The following is a 25,776-nucleotide window of genomic DNA, read 5'->3' on the forward strand; positions in this document are numbered from 1 at the left end:
ACTGGGTTGCCATCTGAGCTCTTGATATTCATACACTTGGTTCTCTTCTCTCCAAAGGTCTCTTTAATTTTCCTGTAGGCAGTATCTATCTTACCCCTAGTGAGATAAGCCTCTACATCCTTACATTTATCCTCTAGCCATCCCTGTTTAGCCATTTTGCACTTCCTCTCGATCTCATTTTTGAGACGTTTGTATTCCTTTTTGCCTGCTTCATTTACTGCATTTTTATATTTTCTCCTTTCATCAATTAAATTCAATATTTCTTCTGTTACCCAAGGATTTCTAGCAGCCCTCGTCTTTTTACCTACTTTATCCTCTGCTGCCTTCACTACTTCATCCCTCAGAGCTACCCATTCGTCTTCTACTGTATTTCTTTCCCCTATTCCTGTCAATTGTTCCCTTATGCTCTCCCTGAAACTCTGTACAACCTCTGGTTCTTTCAGTTTATCCAGGTCCCATCTCCTTAATTTCCCACATTTTTGCAGTTTCTTCAGTTTTAATCTACGGGTCATAACCAATAGATTGTGGTCAGAGTCCACATCTGCCCCTGGAAATGTCTTACAATTTAAAACCTGGTTTCTAAATCTCTGTCTTACCATTATATAATCTATCTGATACCTTTTAGTATCTCCAGGGTTCTTCCACGTATACAACCTTCTTTCATGATTCTTAAACCAAGTGTTACCTATGACTAAGTTGTGCTCTGTACAAAATTCTACTAGGCGGCTTCCTCTTTCATTTCTTAGCCCCAATCCATATTCACCTACTATGTTTCCTTCTCTCCCTTTTCCTACACTCGAATTCCAGTCACCCATTACTATTAAATTTTCGTCTCCCTTCACTATCTGAATAATTTCTTTTATTTCATCGTACATTTCTTCAATTTCTTCGTCATCTGCAGAGCTAGTTGGCATATAAACTTGTACTACTGTAGTAGGTGTGGGCTTCGTATCTATCTTGGCCACAATAATGCGTTCACTATGCTGTTTGTAGTAGCTTACCCGCATTCCTATTTTCCTATTCATTATTAAACCTACTCCTGCATTACCTCTATTTGATTTTGTGTTTATAACCCTGTAATCACCTGACCAGAAGTCTTGTTCCTCCTGCCACCGAACTTCACTAATTCCCACTATATCTAACTTTAACCTATCCATTTCCCTTTTTAAATTTTCTAACCTACCTGCCCGATTAAGGGATCTGACATTCCACGCTCCGATCCGTAGAACGCCAGTTTTCTGTCTCCTGATAACGACATCCTCCTGAGTAGTCCCCGCCCGGAGATCCGAATGGGGGACTATTTTACCTCCGGAATATTTTACCCAAGAGGATGCCATCATCATTTAATCATACAGTAAAGCTGCATGTCCTCGGGAAAAATTACGGCTGTAGTTTCCCCTTGCTTTCAGCCGTTCGCAGTACCAGCACAGCAACGCCGTTTTGGTTAATGTTGCAAGGCCAGATCAGTCAATCATCCAGACTGTTGCCCCTGCAACTACTGAAAAGGCTGCTGCCCCTCTTCAGGAACCACACGTTTGTCTGGCCTCTCAACAGATACCCCTCCGTTGTGGTTGCACCTACGGTACGGCCATCTGTATCGCTGAGGCACGCAAGCCTCCCCACCAAGGGCAAGGTCCATGGTTCATGGGGGGGGGGGGGGGGGGGGGGGGTTAGAGTCAGCCCAGAGAATTACTGCTCATCACGCCTTTCATACGGCGCCCAGTGTCGACGAAAAGCGTCGATTTACTTCCCATTACAACCAAAATGTTTTTTTTTTAGCTGAATTCCACGTGTCCATTCGATATAGCGACCCCAAATTAGTGTAGTTTGATATTTGTTTTATCGATATGTATTAGCAGGGACAGTAGAACCCGAAGAATAACCAGTACCCCGGCAGCGACCAAGAAGAGCTCCTTCATGGCGGTAGCAGGCCGTAAGGGCTAGCTACAGACTGCAAAGACAAAATTGCAAATATCTGCCAGTCAGAGAAAGTACGCCAGACGAGTGTTAGGAGAGACTGTATACATACATTCAAGCACTTGCACGCGCTAAAATGCGGTAATGCGCAGACATCTGTGAAGCCGTGAGTTACTACAAGTTAAAAATGTACCATTTTCGGAAGCGATAAAGTTAAGCTGGGTGAGCAAAAGATAAGTTTGTTCGGTTTGAGGAAATCAAACGAAGAACACGTTTGGCGAAACCATCTCTGGCGTGCTGTATGGATTTGTGCGCGAGGAGCAATCACTACTTTGTTTCTAAGATTATTATTTAACCCACTAAACTCTTCAGGGAGGCAGTGCATTGGCAAGACATTGGACTAGCGTTCACGAGGAGTCAGGTTCCCATGGCTTCCCTAAATTGCTTAAAGGAAACACAAGGAATTTCCTTTGAAAAGGATGCAGCCAATTTCCTTCCCCAGTCTGAGCGTGTGCTCCGTCTCTAATGACTTCGTGGTCGCCGGGGCGTTAAACCTTAACCTTCTTTTATTCCTTCCACTTTAGTTCCAGCCTGACAGAACTTTTCACCGAATTGGGACAATCGCCATGCCCAGTGGGCGGCTGCTCCACGTTGTCGGTGGAGCCAGTGGACAAAGCGACAGATCGTCCCGCCGCGGCTTTCGTGCGCTTGTGCACCCCGCCGTGGTCACCCCTCGGCGAGTGGCGCGCTGCCATCCGCAGGTGTCCAGTCCGCGATCAGCTGTGTGGGCGCTGGCTGCTTTGTTTTTGTAGGAAGCGGCGCGACCTTGCGCCCAGAATAGCACGCCGCCCACGCCGCCCCTCCGCCGCCCACCTGCTGCGCCCCCCCCCCTCCCGGCCCCACTCCTCCCCGCCTTGTTTACTGCCCCTCCACGCCTCGCCCCCTCCCAGCTGCTCCCTCTCTCCTTCCCTCCCACACGCGCCACCTGCCTTGGTGCCAGGCGCCCGAGCGGGACCGCTTGTCACTCGAGAATGCGCTTGGCCACCACTGTCCGCGACGAAGAAGCAACTGAGATTGGGATGATTTTCTGGTCACTAACGCATGTATTTGTAAGTGTCTTTCAGTGGTGGCTTCATTGTTTGTGGCCTCACTGATGAATACGAACTGCTTCAAGTTATGATACTTCTACATCCACATCTATACTTTCCAAACCACCGTGAGGTACATGGCAGAGGGTACATCTCACTGTACCGGTTATTAGGGTTTCTTCCCGTCCCGGTCACATATGGAGTGCAGGAAGAATAATTATTTGAATGCCTCTGTGCATGTAGTATTCTTCTAATCTTATCCTCACAATCCCTATGTGAGTGATACATAGGGGATTGTAGTATAATCCTTGAAACATCATTTAAGGCCAGTTCATGAAATTTTGTTAATAGACTTCCTCAGGATAATTTGTGTATCTTCAAGAGTATTCCAGTTCAGTTCCTTCAGCATCTCTGTGACACTTTCCCACAGATCAGACAAACCTGTGACCATCTGTGCTGCACTTCTCTGTACGCATTCAGTGTGGGGTACTGCCCATTCGTCACCCTATAGTGTGCCCAAAGGATACTGCAGCAAATTACATTAATAGTTTTTATTTCAATAAAGCGGATTGACAATACTTAACTTTTAAATCGGAGCGGTCTTGCAAGTGATGGACGACATGCAAACAATCAGAGTCCTTTGCCGTATACAAAGTCCGTGTAAGCAGTTGATATGGATCACATGTCACTGCTATCGTAGTACTCTCCTAGAGCTGTGCTACTACTGTGCGGCCGAGGCTGGCAGGAGCGACACTTATATTCTCTTATTGTAGAGGCCGCTCCTGTCGTGATGACGTCTTGGTCAGCACGCTATTGGCTCGTGTCTCACAGCCTTCTCTGCAGTTTCATTCTTCATCCTCGTGCTGGCACTTTTCGTTATGCCGGAACATTCCATATCCGCTGTTAGTCGTATTTGATACGGGTCCCACAGCAGTATTCTAGAACAGGTCACACGAGTCATTTGTAAGCAATCTTCTCTGTAGAGTGATTGAACTTCCTCAGTATTCTACCAATAAACTGAAATATATCTCCTACTTTACCCACAGCTGAGCGTATGTGATCATTCCATTTCATATCCCTTCAAAGTATTAGGCTCATAAGTTGGTTAATTCCAGCTGTGACTCATTGATGTTGTTGTCATAGGATATTATGCTTTTTCATTTTGTGAAGAGCGCAATTTGACATTTCTGAACATTTAAAGCAAGCTACCAATCTTTGCACCACTTTGAAATCTTATCAAGATCTGACTGAATATTTATGCAGCTTCTTTGAGACAGTACTTGATTATAGATAAGTGCATCATCTGCAAGAAGTCTCAGGTTACTAGTAATATTGTCCGCAAGATCATTAATATACAACATGAACAGCAAGAGTTCCAACACACTTCCCTGGGGTGCACCTGAAGTTACTTCTGCACCTGACAGTTGGCTGTCCATCCAAGAAAACATGCTGAATCCTCCCTACCAAAAAGTTCTCATTCCAGTCACAAATTTCACTTGGTACCCCATATGATTGAACTTTTGACAATAAGCATAGATGTGATACTGTGTCAAATGCTTTTCAGAAGTCAAGAAACACTGCATCGTCATGACTGCCTTCATCCAAAGCTTTCAGCATGTCATGCGGGGAAAAGTGCAAGTTGAGTATCCCATGAATGATGTTTTCTGAATCCTTGCTGGTTAGCATGGTGGAGGTCCTTGTGTTCAATATACTGCATTATATTTGAGCTCTATGTTACATTCTAAAATTCTACAACAAATGGACGTCAAGGATATGGGATGGTAGTATTGTTGATCACTTGTATTATCATTGTCATCGATGGGTGTGACCTGTGCTTTCTTCGAAATACTAGTCACGGTTTTTTGTTCGAGGGATCTGTGATGTATTATAATTAGAAGAGGGGCTAACTCAGCCAACAATTCAGTATAGAATTTGACAAGGATTCCATCAGGCCCTGGAGCTTTGTTCAACCATCACCACTGACACTAATACTGATTTAATTCGTCACTTCAGTGGCACAAGGATTGAACTGTGGCGATTCTCCTGTGGTTTTCTTTGTAAAGAAACACTGGACAACAGAGTTTAGCTGTTCACTTTTGCTTTGCTATCCCCACTTTCAGTTCCTGTCTCATTTGCTAGGGACTGGACACTAACTTTCGTACCACTGGTAATCTTTCATACTACCAAAATTTTATTGTGTTTTGTGAAAGATCATTTGACAATATTCTGCTATCATAGTCATTGAAGGCATCATACATTGCTCTCTTGACAGCCAAATGTGTTTCATGTGCTTTTCTCTGTCTATAGTCTTATGCTTTGTTTACACCTATTAAATAAAGTGTTTCTTCATCAAAAGTGACCAATGAGAATATTACGTAAAATAGGTAATAGCATTTCTCAAAATTTTTATACTCACTTCACAATATATGCACTCCTTAGTGGATTTTGTTGCTCACAAAAAAATCACTTTAAGCTGAACGGTGATGTATACAAACACAACAGAAAATAATTTCTATGTAGCCACTGTCTCCTTGTGAATGGAATGAAAGATGAAAGACTGCCCAAGACAATGCTGAACTACAGACTGAAAGGAAGCAGAGATGCAAGTTGACCAAGGAAAGACGGACATAAATTCTGTGAAGATGACACAGGCATATGCCTAATCCTTTTATGTAACATTGACAATGATGATGGTCTTGGCTCCTTTCTAGGGTTCAGAGTGGAGTTATGTACTCTGGTGCAAAAGTATCGAAAATGTCCTAAACATAAAGAACAGAAGTGGTAATTCCAACCTGTTCAAAAGGAAATTGAAAACATACCTCAGTCACTACTCTTTTTACAAATTTTCTGAACACCTAGATTGAAGAGTTCTGTTAGCGTCATGCAAAGCAGCCGTGTTCAGTGTGCGAGTGCAATAAAGTAGACCTCTGTAAACAGGACTTGGTGTTAAAAGATGCACAGAAAGTAACTACTTTCTCTAAAAAGTGCCAATGTAATCAATTAAATATTAAGCTACCTATATAAGATAAACATCAGCCATTTGGTATAACTGAAGAGGCAACAGAATTTTTAAGCTGAAAGAGAGAAAGTATCACAACAGAAGCTATAAAAAATATGCCTAGTAGCTATAAAAGTAATGATAAAAATGATAAAATTATACCTAAAGCTACAAGTTGAAAGTGGTAATGTGTTGTCATAAAAATCAAAGGCAATGGTAGGTAGAGGTCAAGGTTTTATAAGTGGAGTGAAATCGATTGTTTGTGTATTCATACTTATCTGTATTTGTGAAAAGAGTAGATTCTTCAGCAGATTTTATAGTTGAGTTTGTTAGGGTAATGTGGTATGATGTTTTAAACTTTCTTTAAAGAATTAAAGATCATCTTTTCTCGACACCTCCCGTTTCTGCACAAGCTGAAATTCAAACATTGTTTCAAATATTTTTTTTTTAATTTTTCAATGCAAGAGCATTTATCAGTAGCCTGTTCTGACTGGGGAATAATGTAAGTTAATGCAGATGGGAAGGAAAAACAATATAGTAATGTTTGAATGCAGTATTAGTGATATACTGCTTAATGCTGTCGCGTCAATTAAATATCTACGCAGAGTGACATGAAATGGAACAAGCACATAAGGTTGATTGTAAAGAAGGCAAATGGTCAACTTCAGTTTATCAGTAGAATTCTTGTGAAGTAGCTCAGCTATGAAGGAGACCACTTACAAATCACTTGAGCAACTTGTTCTTGCGTGCTGCTCGAGTAATTTGGATCCCCACCAGGTAGCACTAAAGATACTTATCAAAACAAGTCAGGGGTGTGTTGCTAGATTTGTTACCAGTAGGTTTGATCAGCATGTGAGTGTTGCAGAAATGCTCCTGAACTCCCAGATTGCAGGACGATTCTACTGCCATCAATGTACATTTCACATAAGGGCCGCAAAGATTTGATAAGAGAAATCAGGGCTCATATCGAAGCGTATGTACAATTGTTTCTCCTTTGCTTCAGTTGTGAACTCGCGAAAATGAGATGACTAGCAGTGCTACTAGGTACCCTCTGCCGTGTACCATGCATTGGCATGCAGTGTGTAGATGCAGAACTGGAGTCTAACAACTTTGGTAATGCTAGCTGCTAATGCCAGCAGAGCCCCATGAATTTGAATTACAAATGTTAGCATATAAATTGGAATAATTAAACAATGAATAAAAGGATCAAATGACCACCACCACCAAACTCAGTTATTTTATCAGTTTCAAATTATTTTTCAATTTACTTTGAATGGTCTTTTAAACAGTGTTATTTGCTATGGAGCAGCATTAAGCATATGGAGATTACCTTAAGACTCAAATAATGTGATAGAAATATCAGTCAGGTTGCTGTAGGATGTGGTGGTGGTGATCATCATCATCATCATCATCATCATCATCATCTTCACTTGTGGCCTTAGGGCTTCAGGACTAATTAGATAATTCTTTTACATGATTCTTGGACTAATTAAAATTTTGACATACTGGAATTTAACCCAACAAGCATTTATTCTTAGAACTCCAAATGCTAAGTGTTCTACTTTTTGATTAGACAAGTGTTGACACTCAGTTGTCAATATCTATGATGTGGCTGTACCACTTTAGGCCAATCGGGATAGTTACTTGTAGGTATTTTACGGTAGTTACTCTTTCCAGTGATATGTCACCAATAGTGTAATTGATCAGTAATGGGCCTGTTAATCTATTTATGCATAGTATGCTACATTCGTTTACATAAGAGAAAAGTAGGCTTTGTGGCTGTATGAACACCGGACAGAGCTGTAGTCTTGTTGTGTATTGTGCAGAATATACCAAGGTTGGCATCATCAATTGGAAAAAAAGTTTCAAAATCACCATGAGCAGGTATTGCTTGTGTGTGTGTGTGTGTGTGTGTGTGTGTGTGTGTGTGTGACCTACAATCAATTGCAGATGAGTAAACACTTAGGATAATATCAAAATTTGTGTTTTTTTTTTCACATAATCAATCATCAGTATGGAAATCTCTTATATTGTGTAACTATATATAAAACTTATGTTTTTTTCAGCTTCAGAAGGTGCAAAGGTTGCGGGATGAGATTCATCAGTTGCAAGAGGAATGCAAGAAAATGAGCCAGGAGGTTGATCTTAGTGTTGATGCCAGAGGTCAGTATTAAGTCTGTTTGTTGGACTTACATTTGATGTATTTTAAACATAATCTGATAAGGTGCTGATTTTGCCCTTCAGTTTTTGTTGTTGTAGTATATATATATATTTTTATTTATTTGAGTAGCCCTCCTATTACTGACTGAGTGAGTCAGTTCACAAGTCAGACATTGCCCTGTAGTATTCAACAAAACCTTTGAGAGTCATGTGCCTAGTTGCAATTATTCAAAGTATTAGGCACTAAGTGGTGTGTGAGCTCTCATCATTCCCTCTGTGTTGGAATTTTCTAGTAGTTACGCATGTCATTTTATCATCGGACTTTTTGTAAGTCTGACTGCTCATAGTAATGCTTTGATAAAAATCAAAATATTAAATAGCCCAGTATTGAAGAATCTTTTTCTCTTTTAATCCTTTTGTGCAAAATGTTTCATCATTTGAGGAAGAGTAGGATGAAATGAAAGATATTGCCTCAATGTTATTACTTAAAAGAAGGTGACATTTTAGCATTACCACTCCAGTAGATCACACCACTGCATTATATACTTAAAATATTTTTAAATTAAGGAGGCATACCACACATGCTGAAAAACTATAAAGCCTCTGCATCCATATTTGCAGTTCCTCTGGGTGAAACAGATGAGGAATTCTACAAAAACATCTATACAGGCCAACGTGGTGTGGTAATGCCTCCAGAGGAAATGCCATTCTCTCCCGATAGCAGATCACGGCAGTTTCGTAAGTAGTTTTATAGCATGGTTTGTTAGTTTGCAGAAGCGAAAAACGAGCATAACTCAAGATTTTTGAGCATGCAAAATAACACAATGGCAGAAGATAAATCAATTAGATATTTTGTATTTTCATGTATAAAGTTGTCTTTTTTGTGGAAGAATGAGACTTTTTCTCTCTTACAGTCTTATCCTTCCTTATTTGTGTTTCTGTACATCTGACCAGAATATTCCATGGCTTGGGTCCTACCCCAGAGATTCTTTTATTTCTTTCTGTGCTAATTACATGCAACTTGTAAAGTTTTTGTATTGTAGCCAGTACAGAGAATTTATCGCCACAGTTTCAGATTCTGTACCTATCCTTCACTATCTGTATCTAGCACATATTACCAAAGATAATGTCTGTGTTAAAAGTAGTATATACTATGTTAAAGCTACAGCATAAGGAAGAAGCTTATAGTAATGTTCATTCCCAAACAATATTCTCACTCCATAATTTTCAATTGTCAGACTCCATCCAAGATGCAGCACCAATAAAACTGCAGCTCATTGGCACTCAGGCTGTATCAGTAAGTGTCAGTACATGTGTCATATGAGATAAAAATAAATGATTTTACAAGTTGCACTTTTTGCAATTTTAATGAAAATCTTGTTAGGACTTTCATTACAGTTGCAAAAGATGGCATTTAACTTTTACAACTTGTATATCTGCCACTGCAGAAAAAGGGGGCTGAAAAACAAAGAAACCAACATGTAAATGGCATTAACTATATCAAAAGGAAAATTCATTTGTGGGAGCTATAAGAAAGACACACACACACACACACACACACACACACACACACACACACACACACACACACACACTCTCCAGGTTTTTGGAACTGTTAGTTTCTTCATCAGGTAGGAAAAAGGAATAGGTTGAAGAAAGTTAGAAAAGAGGTTCAGACCCCAGGATGAGAAGGTCCAAAGTATTTTGTTTTATGTGTATGTACTAACAGTACACCTCGTGAAGCAACTATTGGCCAACCATTTTTCTGTCCTTGTTTATTTATAAATATATGCATTTGAAAAACAAAGATTCTGTACACTAGATCTTAAAAAGTGGCATGAAGGTGAAAGACATCTTGCAAGCCGGCTGCTTCATGTTGGTAACTGTGGATGAATGAACATCTTTTGCTAGCTCTGTTTAGGACTGGGATCTATTTTATGATTCCAGACAGTGAAAGCTTGTCTATGATCATTTTATTATTCCATAATTTTGACATTGGCAAGAAATTTCTCCAATTTATTTGGCAGGTGTATTTCAGAGCAGCAGGCACTCGTGCTGAATCACTTCCTGTTTATACCAAACAATGTATTTGTTCAGGTTTAGCAAACACCGACCCATGCATCACTCAAATATAGATCTGAATGCTGCTCAAATATAGATCTGTTGTTTGTAAGGTAACTGGATCTTTCATATTCATTTAAGAGTGCTGATGTGGAGAAAATTATTATTCGCTAGTTGAATCACTAGTTCATTTTGTATCACTCAGTTCATGATTACTGAAACAATGCAAATTTATTCAGGTGATGAGAATGATTCCTGGATGAGTTTAAACATGCATTGTCTGAAATATCTTTCTGAGACATTGTATCACTGAAAAATTTGCTCTCAGGAATCCACGGAGCTGATAAAAATTGGAAAAGTAGAACTACTCCACGACCAAGTACAAAACCCATAGTGGCTCTCCACAGTATTTCATTTAACTGAATCTTAAGACTGCTGTGTCATGTGTTTTTTCCACTGAACATACTGTGAAAATTAACTATAAAATAAACTAATTCTATGGCAGTCTGCCAGTATGAACATTGTACTTAACATGTAGACAGTTGTCACTTTAAAATGTTGTCTTTTTTTTCACAGTGGCAAGAAAGAAGTGAGTTTGATATTCCCAGTTAGAATGCTGCTCCTTTAATAATGTCATTAATTTGTTCAAATTCCATCAGAAAGTAGAGGTGATAATTATTTGTTTTTGTTGTTGCAGGGCATGATCATGCACATCCTACAGCCACGCATCAAGCCCCATCCCCCACAGCGCCAGCTGGGGAGTCAACCACTGACGGACCCAGTTGGATGTGTTCAGAGTGTACATTCCGCAACCACCCTTTGCTGGACAAGTGCGAGCAGTGTGAAATGCCGCGCATCCTGCTAGGTACCCCGACCACCACTGATGGCCTCTCAGTGTGCTGCTCTAAGCTTGGATTGCTGGGCCTAGACACACAGCCTGTGTCATCCCCACCTGCATATTCCTAGCACTGTGATAACTCTGACTACCCTTTACATCCTCTCCAGCTCCAGAAAAATCATGCCAAAGTATGTCTGTGTAGTGTTGAAGTCAGTTAAAATTAAAATGGACCCAATGTAAAGGAACAAAAGGTTTTCACAGTTCATACTGTCACCATGTGTGACGTAAGTTATATATAAAAGGAGGACAGCTTTTTCTGTAATATTACAAATATTGATCCATAGTTGAGGCATATGGACAAGCAATTACTTTGTAATTTTGGAAGAAAGTATTTTTTAATTACAGAATGTGACTTTTAACTTTGAATTTTTATAGTGGGGGCAAACACTGGAGGTAACGGTGCACAACAGCACAAGTTGAACGCATAAAAGAAGGATAAATTCAATGTATACACATTGCCAGTCATTTATAAACATAATAAGTGTTTTGCAAATTTATGAATGAGAGGTTACTATCTTCTTTCAGTAATCACCATATTGTGCCTGGTTTCCAGTGAAATATTATAGATTAGAGATTGTGTGCTCAAAATTAATTACTGCAGTTGGGTACAAGCATTTGGTAATTCTAATATTCAGTCTGAGACAGCTATAATTGGGAATTTTATGTGAAAACACCTGTGGAGATCACAGTAATTTGTGAGGATTTACTTTTTAAAAATTTCTGTGATACGTAATGTGCTGTGTGATTTATGCTTCCACTAATACAACCTAAACAGTGTGTGTTATTCTTGTATGATTTAGTGTTTGCCAGATTTGTGATAAATGTCTTCCAGTAAGGGAACAGGTGTTCCGTGTGCCTTTGGACATACAGGACAACACACTAACAACTAGAAACATTGCTCATTTCATTTGTAGTATTAAGGTTAATAATATATAAGTGATAGTATACTGTATTTGTATTCTTGTGAATTACATAAAAGTATGTTTTAGCATTAATTAACCCACATAACCTTTGTAATTTGGAAGTAACTAACTACATAATTGTGTGGTAAGCTGTAATAGTGCACTTCACAGAATTCCTTGTAGATTTATTTTCATTTTGTTGTGAAATGTTCTGTTGAATAGACTGATTTAATTCCTTTACTCTGGAATTGTAATGTGTTGCTTATGTGGAATCCCATGCATTTTCATTATGTGAAGCTAATTTTATATTTTTAATTCTACTTCTGTGGTACAATTGATCTACAATATTAGAAGATGGTTTGCAAGTATTTTATTGCTCAAATACCATGAATAATAAAAATTACAATCTTGCAGAAACAGTAAACATTTTAGTGTCTTTTGTGTGCATGTTGATTTCTTTCTCATATTCTATGTGTGTGCTCACAAAAGTACATTGATATATTTATAAGAACTTGGCAAACAGTTTATAACAAAAGGAGCTGCAAAAACTACATGTAGTTTTGTGTTAAGTCTGTTAACAAGTAAATTTACGTAACAAACTTACTTAATTGATCTCTTATGTTCTACATTTGTTCAAGACGTTTTTGTATTATAGGGTTACAACAGAGGAGCTGATTTACAAATTCCATTCTTTTATTTATAAACATATATAATATATTAAGAATACTGATTAAAGCCTGTGTTGCACCATATGACAAAAAATTAAAACTTCATCAGCTTGCAGCTTATCATTATAATGTATTTAATGCATCTTAGTGATTGTACTTCTCCTCCAAAATGAACTTTTTATCAGTAGTGACCCTCAAAACGGTATTATTAATAGGACTTTTCAAGTAGAATGTAGCTTTTTATTAGTCATAAAGGCATAAGGGAAGTGGAATCAAAAAATGCTTGGAGATTAAGCTCAAAGAAGAGTTGCAAACACAGATAGGTAGGCAGATGCTCAGTTTTCCTTATTCTAAAACATGTGTTTACTGTTGAATGTGAGGAATTTGTTTGGGAAGCATAAAATGCTTCCATAGAATTTCTATGGCATCATGTCTGTTGAAGACAATCTGCATTCAGTTTTTTAAATTTTTTTGGTTACACTGATGGATGATCAGCTTGAGGTTCATGCTCATTTTTTGGTCTGTGTTTGCTTTCAAATAAATAAATTTTAGGGAAAAGGATTGTGCATTGAACAAGCACAAGAAAAAAATTGTGTTTGTTTAAGGCAGAATTCTTTTTTCCAAAACATTTATTGTTGTTCATAAATAGACATTGGACACACAAAGTACAATTCAGAACAAGTACTACTTGTTTGTAGTCCACAATTTCTTGCATGGTCTTCAATGTTACAATATAACCTCATTTGTGCCCCAGTGAGGATGAGTACATTGAGCCCAGTGATACATTAATATTCTCATTTTTTGTAACTGCTTTTACCAAATGGTTAAACCAACTGTTCTGAAGTTAAGAAAACTTCACCACCATATTTTATTTTTATTATAGAAGAGGAAAATTGATCTTGTCATTCCATTAATTCCATTAGAAATACTGCTGTTTCTGTGGTTTTCTCTGTCTGATTTGTTGATGGTATTTTCCACACAATAATTTTGATGGCCAACCTAGCCACCTTCTTCAGATGCTCCAAGCACGGGTCTCACATGTAGCTCACTGCCAGGTCTCCAACCAGACTGTGGCATAGTGTCGGTTCTGTGGTACTGTTTGTAGCTAAGTTTGACATCTGGTGCCTGCTGGACCCTTAGTGCACATTTGTTTTCTTAAGTCAAGGTCATTTTTCCATGAACTGTTGATGTCTGTATGTACTGCCTGTGGCAGATGAGAAGACAAACAAAACTCTTTTTAAACAAAATGTCAAGTCCCAGAGCTTAAATTGAAGCTTCCATCACTTAATTAAAATTGTCCTAACAATTTAAGTGGAGTATGCACCACAATATTGGTCTTATTTCACTCCTAAACTGAAAACAGTGCTTTGGGACAGTTGATATGCAGACCTAATGATGCACATATGACATGCCACATTACCACAAATGTGAAATATGCCTGAATTTTGGAGGTCATTAATATTACAAAGCTTTATTTACAATAATCTTCAGCATGGCATTTCTTGTGATGGATAATGATGACTGGAGCTTCGGAAACAGGGGTCCTCGCGTGTGGATTTTCTATACACATGGGTAAGAGATATGGTGGATTTTCTCATAATCAAACAATGGAAAATCTAGGATGGAATGTACGTTCTGAGAGTCTCTTTGTTGTGCCTATCTGTGACTCAGCATCTCTAATTTTCTCATAACTAATATGTGAACTAAATGTTGCTGCTCCCTTTTTCAAATTCTGTTATAAATTTATATGGGATTTTAGGTGTTTAGGAAGTCCTGGAGTTTTTTCATTCTGTGTGGCCATGCCAAAGGAAACATTTTGGCCTGAATTTAGCACATTCTACAGCTTTCACCGCAAAATGTCTTATGTATTTACTGGTGATGCTGAGTAAGTGGTTAAGAAGACCAAACAGTCATCAATCTCCTTTTCACCTCCCAGGCCAGAAGCAGTGTACCCATTCTGTCTGCATATAGAATAAATTCTACGTGCAAGTGTGAGAAGGTATTCTAAATGTTTGCGGAGCATGTATCTGAGGCAGAACATGGGAGCTAGTCTGGTATTCATGTAGTGGGATGTGGAAAACTGCCTAAAAATCCCATCCATTCTGGCCAGCACAATGACTCCTCATCATTAATCTGTTAGGCAGATTCAATCCATGATAGGCATACCTCTCCATACCAGAAGTGATCACATTAACACACAAGGCTACCTGGGCAGGTTGTACTTAATTATCAGTAATAGATAGCTATACATTTTCACTTGACTGTTCTGTTCATAATACTTTCCATCAAATGGGACAGAAGCATGAAGAATTAAGTCAAGCTATCACAACATTTCATCAGTTTGTTCAAGGATTCCAAAAGTAGGACTATAAAGAGAAAGACCACTTCAAAATTGTCACAGCGTCAAACTTGACTGAAACAGTGCTCTAATTTAGGCAAGCAAGTAGTGAATACTAAATGTAAGAAAGAATGTGACCAATACCACAGCAACTTGTGATGAAGCTACAACCATTTATGTCAATACCAAACAGTCTGATGGTATTGCAGATGATGATCACACATGTAAGACCCACACTCAGGACAACTGGGGATGACAACTTGGTCAGTCATCTAAGTAACATGTGTAATACTAAACAGTTGATTTTATTAGAAAGCAGAAACACATCATCAATATTCATCCTCTTAAAACTAATGTATGATCTGTATCTCCTCAGGGAGCTGATAATTCCAGGAAATCCTGAATGACAGCACACTGTGTCTTAAGAATGTAGTGGTGCATAAATTCAAGGGCAACAGTAACCATCAAATAAACTGGAAACATCATTGATTTCTAAGAAATCAGATCGAGAATTTCCAACAGTTAATAACACATAGACAATAGTTAATATGAACCAATTTTACAAGTGGTTGCCACTTTCATTCATTCTTTTCGATTATTGATGCCATATCCTTCTATACAAATATCCCACAAGTATACTACCACATTCTGTCAACTGCCATCCTCCACTGAACACCCAATATTTCAGGTAGTGATACGGATTGATTCAATCATTTTGATCAGGTCTATTTCTTCTTTGCAGAACCTAGCAGTCAGTGCAGATATTTCATCATGGATGAGTATGTGAAGTGAGGACAGGATAGATACAATTTTGTATATAAGTAATAATAATAATAATAATAATAATAATAATAATAATAATCACATCACAAGCGGATGTATAGTACTGGCAAATACAGAATACCCCAGAAGACATGACAATGTAGCAAAAATAATACATCAACAACTTGCCATACAACATAAACTAATAAAACAACACGTTTCCACATACAAGTATGCACCACAAAATGTACTGGAGAATGATGAATACAAATTATTCTGGAACAGAACCATTATAACAGATAAAACAACACCACATAACAAACCTGACGTCGTACTCACCAATAAAAAGAAGAAATTAACACAACTAATCGAAATATCTATACCCAATACAACAAATATACAGAAGAAAACAGGAGAAAAAATTGAAAAATACATCCACCTGGCTGAAGAAAGTCGAGGACATGTGGCATCAGGATGAAGTTGACATTATACCAATTATACTATCAACTACAGGAGTCATACCACACAATATCCACCAGTACATCAATGCAATACAGCTATATCCAAACTTATATATAAACTACAGAAATCTGTAATTATTGATACATGATCAGTTACCCGAAAGTTCCTAAATGCAATGTAACATATACCGTACAGTTAAAGGGAAGTCACGCTTGATCAAGGTCCGCGTCACTTTCCATTTTTAACCAGACATAACTTCTGAGACAAGAAAGAGAAATAATAATAATAATAATAATAATAATAATAATAATAATAATAATAATAACTTGCTTATGCCAAAAACTGAACACAGATTTTGCTTTTTGACTATACAATTAATAGGTTTCACATTATTTTATGTTGATCTATAAGTAGCTGGAAGGGGGGGGGGGGGGGAGAGAGAGAATCTTGTCTTCTTCCTTAATAATAATGATACTTTATTCAACATCAAATGATTCATTGCATATGTTTAAAAATAACTTAAGGTTACAGTTCTAGATAAACAACACAATAATACATTCTTCTGAATAAACATCTGATAAGATTACCAAAAAATGGTCTGCCGCTGTCTACATGTTTTGCAGAAAGAGTTTTGTTGGCGTAAGTTCGTTAGATGAAACTTAAACTTCACTGTGATGAGAGTCTCAGGGACAGGAATATTGTGTGTAAACGATAAAGCAGAAAATAATGTGAAATCTATGATTTTTAGTATCATAGTGTGAATACAGCAGTTTTTACAGAATTTTGTGAAATTCAGCAGTTTCCCTTTTCCTGGGTGCAAAATATTGTAACTCTGAGGGTAGCAGTTTATTAATGTTGGTAACTGATAGTTATTGAATGATGAAATTGGACTTCAACCTTTTTTCTCAACAATGACAATTGTGTATAATCAGTGCTGAGAATTATTGTATATATGATGACTGATTTCTGTTGTTATGAACTATAGTTCTAGACGTGACCTCAAACAAAACTGCTTATGGAAGGTAGGCAGTTTGGTAGGTAGTTGTTTAAGACACTGGCAGAAGTAAAACTGTGAGTACAGGTCGAGAGTCATGCTTGGGTAGCGTATTTGGTAGAGCACCTGCCCAAGTTTTAGTCTCAGTCTGGCACACAGTTTTAATCTGTCAGGAAGATTTGTATCAGCACAGACTCTGCAGCAAAATTAAAAAAAAATCATTCTGTAACTTACATATTTTTGTAGCAGGTATAAATATAAAAAACATGTAAATCAGCATGGCTTCTGAAGCCATTTAAGGTTAGCCTATGCCCTGGCTTACTCAACAGCGCACTGTCACCACAAACCCCATTCACAAAATAGTAAAAATAATAATTGAACAAATAGTGAAATAAACACTCCAATTGTTCCATTGTACCACCAGAAACAAGTTTGCATCACATCCCTTGTCTGATGCTCTGTCTGGCTGATAGAAGCAAATGGAGTGGGTGCCATGTTGATTTGTGTTTGGTGATTTTTGTATTTATATTTACATACTACACAAGAATGTGCAGTGTAGTGATTCGCTGCTTTTAAGACCTCCGCAACCTTTGTGGTAAAGTTTGATGTACAAAAATATCAGGAAATCTGACATTTCTCAGTAGAACCGATACCTGTATTCCAAGGTAAAAGAGAAGATTACTGCATTTTTGTGGGAAAATAAGTATTTAGTGACTAAACTAACAAGCTTCAGAAAAATATTAAGGGACAGATACTTCATACAGAGGTGAATTAAAAATTGAACATAGCATGATAGTAAAGTACAATGAGAGTACTTACAACAAAAATCACAGTTGGTGATTCAAATGGGGATAACTCATAACATAAAACTGCAAAATAAAAATATACTATCGGTACCCAAAAAAACAAAACCCAGCATCTAATCTATATTGCTTAACTATTTCACAGTAATTGCATACTCGAAAAATTTAATGTACCCAAGGGGAGCCCACATATACAATGAATTACACCAACAAAGCAACTGAAGTCATGTCTGTCACTAATCGGAACACCTTTGAGCATAGGGTGTACCAATAATAATTCAAAACAACATAATAACATAAAGCCAAACAGCTGGAGTAAACAAATGAAACAAAAACCTAATGAACAAACATTCATTGAATAACACGAACTCACCGAAATACACTGACAGAAAAAAATCACAACACCAAAAAATAATTAATATGGAATAATGAAATTTCAGGACTATATTTGTCTAGGTAATATATTTAAGTGATTAGCATTGCAAGATCACAGGTTAATGTAAGTGCAAGATAACCCACAGCAAATGTGAACAGCTGGTATGTTAATAACTGCTGTAACTGCCAGAATGTTGAATACAAGCAGGAAAACTTTGCACATGGTCGGTGAATACAGGGACTCTTAATGCTGTTTGATAGTGACACTGGAGTTATCACCTGGTGGTGTCTAATATCTGCTCTACTGGAGACAGATCTGGTGATTGAGCAGACCTAGGCAACATGTCGAAACTCTGTAGAGCATTTTGGGTTACAAAAGTGGTATGTGGGTGATTGTTTCCATGTTGATAACAACCCCTACAGTGCTGTTCATGAATGATATCACAAAAGGTTGAATCACCAGATTAACATACACAGTCAGGGTACTCCGGCTGTCATATAAAATTGCACTCCAAAACCTTAACTCCAGCTGTAGGTTCAGTATGCCTAGGCCACAGACAGGCTGATTACAGGCTCTCACTGGTCACCTCCTAACCAACAAAAGGCCTTCACTGGCACCAAGTGGCAGAACCAGTTATCATCAGAAAATGCAGCAGACCGTCATTCTGCCCTCCAATGAGCTCTTGCTAGAAACCACTGAAGTCCCAAATGGCAGTAGTTTGGGGTCAGCAGAATGCATGCTACAGGGTGTCTGGCTCAAAGCTGTTCTTGAAGTAACCAATCTGTAACAGTTCATTGTGTCCTTAAGGTTCCCTCTGCTGCTCAAATTGCTGCTGTAGATGCAGTGCGATGTGCCAGAGCCATATGCCAAACACGATGGCCTTCTCTCTTGGTAGTGCCGTGTGGCCCTCCAGAGCCAGATCTTCTTGCGACTTACATTCTCTTAACCACCACTGCCAGCAATTATGTGCAATGGCTAGATTCCTGCCAAGTCTTTCTGCAGTATCACAGAAAGTACATCTAGCCTCTTAGAGCCCTGTTACATGACCTCGTTCAAACTCAGTGATGTGTTGATAATGGCATCTTTGTCACCTTAAAGTCATTCTTGACTGACATCAACTCATCACATCCATCCTCAAAGGTAATTAATGTTCAAAACCATTACAATGCATATTTAAAACAAACCTGATTTGCATCCTCATAGTGGTGCTGCTAGTGCTACTCTTGTGCAACTGGCACAAAATTTGAATACACATCATCTTTCAGATACAGTAACATGCGTATCAACTTTTGTTTATGTTGCAAACTCCTGCTTGGTATTGAAATTTTTGTCCATCACTATAATATCACATATACTCTTATGATTTCAGTGAGTTTGCATTATCCAATGAACGTTTGTTCATTAAGTTTCTGTTGCATTTGTTTACTCCAGCCATTTGGTTCTGTGTTATTACGTTGTTTCATTATATTATTGGTCCATCCTGTATTTGTTAGTGTTTCGATTAGGGATGTACGTGACTTTTGTTGCTTTACTGGTGTAATTAATTGAATGTGTGGGATTCCCTTGGCTATATTGTATCGCTGAAGTATGTAATAATATACAAGTTACTACTGTACTATGTATGTTTTCATATACGGAGGCCTGAAGATGATGCTTTTTTGCTTCGAAAGTGGTAGCATGTTTTGAGTAAATAACATTTGAAATACAATTTTCATTATTCGTGTACTTCATGTCTGGCTGCTGTTCCACTATCCTCGATGGATTATGAGGCAAAGAATTACTGATGTTTACATGCAAGTGGTTTTCATTCAAGTACTCAACAATTCAAAGTTGCATCAGTCTTGTGGACTGCCGTTTTGTGACCTTAACAGTTTTCTTCTTCTGGTGCCTCAACAAATGCTCTAGAAACCTGTTTGTTTCTGCTAGTAAGATAAGTACTTTCATAGACTTCCTTTGCTGACTGCTTGATTCAGTGTCTCTTCATTTTATACTTTATCTGTCCACTTCATTTTCAGCATTGTAACATACTACCACATTTCTTCCACCATCTTGTCTTGTCAATTTTTTGTTCACAGCCAGTACTTGCATTGCTGCAGATGTTTTTTTATGGACATGATGGCATGGTCTAAGGCTTAATTATCTGCCTAACTTTTCATCTTCCACTGGAGATATCATCAGAGGCTTTAATGACTCAGAAAGCAGTTACAGTTTCAAACAAGCTCAGAAAACTGACTGTTGTGTGGACACATAAACTGTGTGGTCTGCTGAACATGTTTGAGATGGTAACTGCTTTGTGGTCATTAAAGTCTCTGATGATGTCTCCAGCACTGGGACAAAACATTAGGCAGAGAGTTATGTGTCGGACCACTGGCATATGCCCATAAAACAAATATCAGAAATTTTGAGTAATTTTTTGGTACTTCATCCACCTACTTTTCAGCATTTTTAACATCTTATTCCACTTTATCACATGAAAGGCTTTCTCAGGATCATAAAACACCATGAAGATGTCCCATTGTTATCAATATTTTTTATTAATAGTTAAGAATATTAATAATCTTCCATAACAAAATTGAGTATCCAAATTAGTTTGTTGACCTAATTATTGTCCTGCGCATGTCCAACTTTTCTTTCTATTGTCTTTTTTATTATTCTGGATAACAGTTTACAGCTGTAATACTTCAATCAAAATCACATGTGCCTCTTCTCGTGCTATCTAGTTTGATGATAACACTTTTCTCAACCTTTTGCATGTCTGTTGTTTCATAAATAAAATAATATTTTAGTTTCTGAACCCCCCAGTGACTTTAATAAATCTGGAGGTATCTATTTGATTTTTGTTGAGTTTTCTGAGCTCAGCCCACAGTACTGGATCATCTATTGTGTTCACTTCAGCCTCCCATTCTTTTATCACATGTGGGACAGCTCTATAACACTGACTTTTGATGTACTGCTGTCATCTGTCTGCTCTGTTTCAATATCCAAGAGAACATTATCATAACAGGTTAGACCCTTACTTTTGCTTTTCTGAAATTGTGTTTAATCTTCTTACACCCAAATAAATGCTTCCTATGGTCCTACATTTTTTTAAACTTATTTACCAATCATTTTCATTCATTGTGATTTTGTATGTTGGCATTTTCTGTTGGCTACAGCTCTAAGATAGTTGTAAAGGCCGACCATCTATTACATCTTCAGCATTCTTACACTTCCATCTTTCAACAGTAAGCTAGAGATGTTATGAGTTTGCATGATTTTTACATCCATGTCTTTGTTGTGCCTATTGGTTATTTTCTTCTTTATTCTATTCCATCTGCAGAAGAATCATCGATACTTTCATTTAGTCCATTAACCACTGACTCAGTTAATTTTTACCTTCTCGAATTATTTCTTTATTCGTCAGTACTGAACTGCATCTTTGGTCCGGTCTCCTTTCTACTCTTTTATTCTTATGAATTTTGGACTGCTATTCATAACTACTATGTAATGATCAGAATTTGTACGTGCACATGGCTATGCTTTACAGCTCAGTTATTGGTATGTAAATCATTTAACCATAGATAAGAATCTTTAGATGGGATGAGAAGTTGTTTTATGCACCAGTGTGGTGGTGTGATACAAGAGAAATACCCCCTTCTTTTTTTTCGAACTTTCTATACAGATTATGGATGACCACAATATCCCTAAATGCCAGAAATCTTTTTTTGCATAGATTATGGTCAGTTTTGTTACCTCATCCTTGTCCAAATAAGGAATCACGTCACTTCTAATGAATATTCTGTCAACAGGAAGTTAAATTCCACTGTTCTTTCCTTCTTTTCTTAAAGAGGCAATGCCTTAAGTCTTGTGGTAGATTAGGTGACAAACACTAAAGAGTTCTGTATATCATCATTCTACACTACTCAGTGGAAAAGTTAATAAAGAATGCACTGATCATTGATCAGAATGTAGTTTATCATTAAACGTATTGAGTGGTCAATAAAAATATAAAAATACTAATACCTTTCAATAGCTGTACCTTTATATGAGTGGAGTCATGTTATACATGTCTGCATGTATCCTGTACTCTAATCATATGTTTAGTAAATATGCGTTATGAGATGAATATACCTGGAAAAATTTCATATTAGATTGTGTTGTGTTATTAGAGAAGTATGAAATTAATTGTATATAACAAAGGTAAGTAATAATTTATAGAATGTTCTGGCTAATTATGACATTTTCAGCAGTTAATGAAGGTTTCAGGATAACAAACTGACATTTTTATGTAAAACGTATGTAAATGTCTGACTCCTTTACTGTATAGTTAGTCTGTATAATATTCACATGTCAAGCAGAACTAGATCAAAGTAATATTTTCCAGTTTTTTTTTAACTAAAGAAACACAGTTTTCACTTGCAACAAATTGTAATCTAGCTTTGGCCAGTGATGCAGCATCGATTATTACTTAATGAAATTCAGTTAGTTGTAGTGTGAGGTTCACTTCAAATCAATGAGAGAAAAATTGTACCAGATCAACAAATCTACTCTCATTATCACATTAAGAACATTGCTAAACTCTTACTTAAAAGTATGTGGTATAAGTCAGTATTACACTGCTTGAGATATCATGTCGCATCTCAACATATTCTGTTATGAATAACAGTCACATGCTACATTTCTCACCCTGTATTTAGTCTATTACCAAAAACTACAATTCATTATCTTGAATTATTTCAGAACATCATAAGTATTCATGTTAGCATTACTCTTGAGTGAACAATGCTCCCTCTTTTTGAATAGGTTCATATTGAGGACTGAAACAGAAGTTCTTGTTTCTGATTCCAATTGCAAAATACTGGTCTAAAAAATATTTATTTGCAGCTGAATGTACACAAATGGAGATTAATTTGTTAGAATTTCGTCATTGATGCACTTTTTTTTCTTTACCAGGTGGGGAAACGCAAGATATTCATATCCACGTGACTCATCATCACAATTTTCCTATAAGAAGTAAGTCAGTTGTTGTTCCCCAGAGTGCATCCTTGTTTTATCATTTAAAGAATGCTAAACATCATCATTCCATTTCCCATTCTGACACCTTTTCGGCATGTCATATTAATGCCATACTTACACATTTTGCATTAAACCAATAATATCACAAACAATTAACTTCTTTATAGGATACTCACAATGCACTGATAGCATAGACAAAATAATGTGGTTATAAATCATGTGGTTAGTGTGGCAAGTTGTTACCCACAAAATCTTATTATACTTTTGTCTCCTCCATCATGCTGACAGTAACATTTATATGCACTGTGTGGTGGAAACATTAATTCTGTTGCAAACTTTAACACACATCCTTGAAATTTAAAAAAATGTATTTTCTGTGACATTTTATTGTAAAACAAACTAACCCAATCACTAGGACACTATGTAACAGTAATGTTGAGATTTCATTGAACCAATGCAAATAAAAACTAAGAAATGCTAATTATATTGAAACTCAAGGACAACATTATAAATATTCTTATTCACTACTTCAATAACACAGCACTTAATAGGATTTGGTATTTGCAAATTTTTGAGAATCTTCTGATTCTGTATTACAGTTACACCTTCCAAAGAATATAAATTTCTATGATGTGACTAATGTTTGCAGACAGATTCAAGACTTATTGAGAGGTAGAATACAGAACATTAATGTGAACAGAGAACCATTCACAGAGGCAGATATAATTTTTGATAGTTCTTCTGTGGAAGTGTGATACTGGTACAACTATTCTACATCTACATCCATACCCCGCAAGCCACCTGATGGTGTGTGGTGGAGGGTACTTTGAGTATCTCTATCTATTCATGAAGATTTCTGGCAGATAAAAACTCTGTAGCAGAACAGAACTATAATCTTTGACATTTGCCTTATGCAAGAAATTTCCTTACCAACTGAAGTATGCAGTACACTCACAATTCAGGTTAAAGCTTCAATCTGGCTGTGCTCCCTCTTGTACTTACAGAATTCTATTGCAAGTTCATGTAAGATAGCTTGTTTCTAAATTCTCATTACTCACTTGGAGTTCTTGTAGTGTGGAACAAGTTGGTATAATCTTGAATAGGAACAAATGTGCAGAAATGCATTTTATTTGTGCTGTGGGAGCAAATCTGTAACAAAATGTATTCCATTCCTCCAAAGGTACTTTGTGCCATAATAATTTTTAATGGCTAATGTTTATTTTAATAGGAACTTAGTATGTAATGTGATAACACACCTGATATTAGAAGTCAAATAAAATCTGTAATTCTACATGTCGTATTACACACAAAGCATCTTTTCTGCCATTGACAGTCCACAACTAAGGCTACCTTTAGCATTGTAACCATGCCTGGTATTTGTAATATCATTGGAGAAAATTTGCTTATCAAGTGGTGGCAGATGGAAGGATGCAGAAAAACATAAATTTGTTAGCTTTCATGACAAGTGTCTCCTTCTTCTGACAGAAGATGAAGGTTTTGATGGAAAAAGGCTGGTAATGCTTGAGGGTACAGGAAACGTGAGCCAGGAGTCCACATGAAGGGGGACCTATATGGTAGGACCAGAGGGAAAAATGGATCATTGGCAAGTGGCATGATTTTAAACCTGGAATTATCAAAGAAATTGATAGGTAACTCATAAATGAGTCTGAATCCTTAATATATTGAGCTTTAAAGATGGAGGGATTAAGTGCAGGGAAAACAGAACTGGAGAAATAAATACATAAAATGATAATAGAAGAAAATTAGAAAAATTATTGGCTGATGGCAAGAACTAATCACTTGTTGATGAGCAAGGTACTATCTATGAACCTGTGAGGATCTGGTATCATGAGGCTGAGTCCAGATAGTTTTGTCATATAAAAGGTGCCAGAACTACAAATATAATGTAGCAGATCAATAGGATACTGAATTTTAGCAGTTTACAGTCCCCGTTTATTTTTCGGCATCCTTATTGGCAATGTGATAGTTGTCATACCAGTTGCACATAGTTGGATAGCTGATGTGAGTTGTTTCAGAGGTTGTAAGTTTAATGACCTGATTGATGCTTCAGAAAGTAAAGCTGTTTCACAGAGGAAGACTGCACTGCAGTTCCTTCTCTAAATCCTCGCACAAACGAAAAAATGGCTGACATCGAAATAAGTGTCCAAGGAATAGAAAAGCAACTGGAATCACTCAACAGAGGAAAGTCCACTGGACCTGATGGGATACCAATCCGATTCTACACAGAGTATACGAAAGAACTTAGCCCCCTTCTAACAGCCGTGTACTGCAAGTCTCTAGAGGAACGGAAGATTCCAAATGATTGGAAAAGAGCACAGGTAGATCCAGTCTTC

At 37.4% G+C, this 25,776-nt stretch overlaps 1 protein-coding gene across 8 annotated transcripts in view; it reads left to right on the top strand.

Moving 5' to 3' along the window:
- Positions 1 to 25,776, top strand: part of LOC126335273 (TGF-beta-activated kinase 1 and MAP3K7-binding protein 3-like) — a 430,472-nt gene that overhangs the window by 346,864 nt on the left and 57,832 nt on the right. For 7 of the 8 annotated variants that reach the window (XR_007564842.1, XR_007564841.1, XM_049998334.1 and 4 more), the window contains 4 exons: positions 8,070 to 8,166; positions 8,785 to 8,901; positions 10,922 to 11,089; positions 23,360 to 23,419. Coding sequence is in view for 6 of the 8 variants with exons in the window: in XM_049998334.1 (XP_049854291.1) it covers positions 8,070 to 8,166; positions 8,785 to 8,901; positions 10,922 to 11,089; positions 23,360 to 23,419 (442 nt within the window). In the remaining 2 variants the exon portion in view is untranslated. The remainder of the gene's footprint in view (positions 1 to 8,069; positions 8,167 to 8,784; positions 8,902 to 10,921; positions 11,090 to 23,359; positions 23,420 to 25,776) is intronic. The other variant, XM_049998335.1, reaches the window with a different exon arrangement.

The sequence above is a fragment of the Schistocerca gregaria genome, chromosome 2 (assembly GCF_023897955.1).
Source record: "Schistocerca gregaria isolate iqSchGreg1 chromosome 2, iqSchGreg1.2, whole genome shotgun sequence".
NCBI classification, from domain to species: Eukaryota; Metazoa; Arthropoda; class Insecta; order Orthoptera; family Acrididae; genus Schistocerca; species Schistocerca gregaria.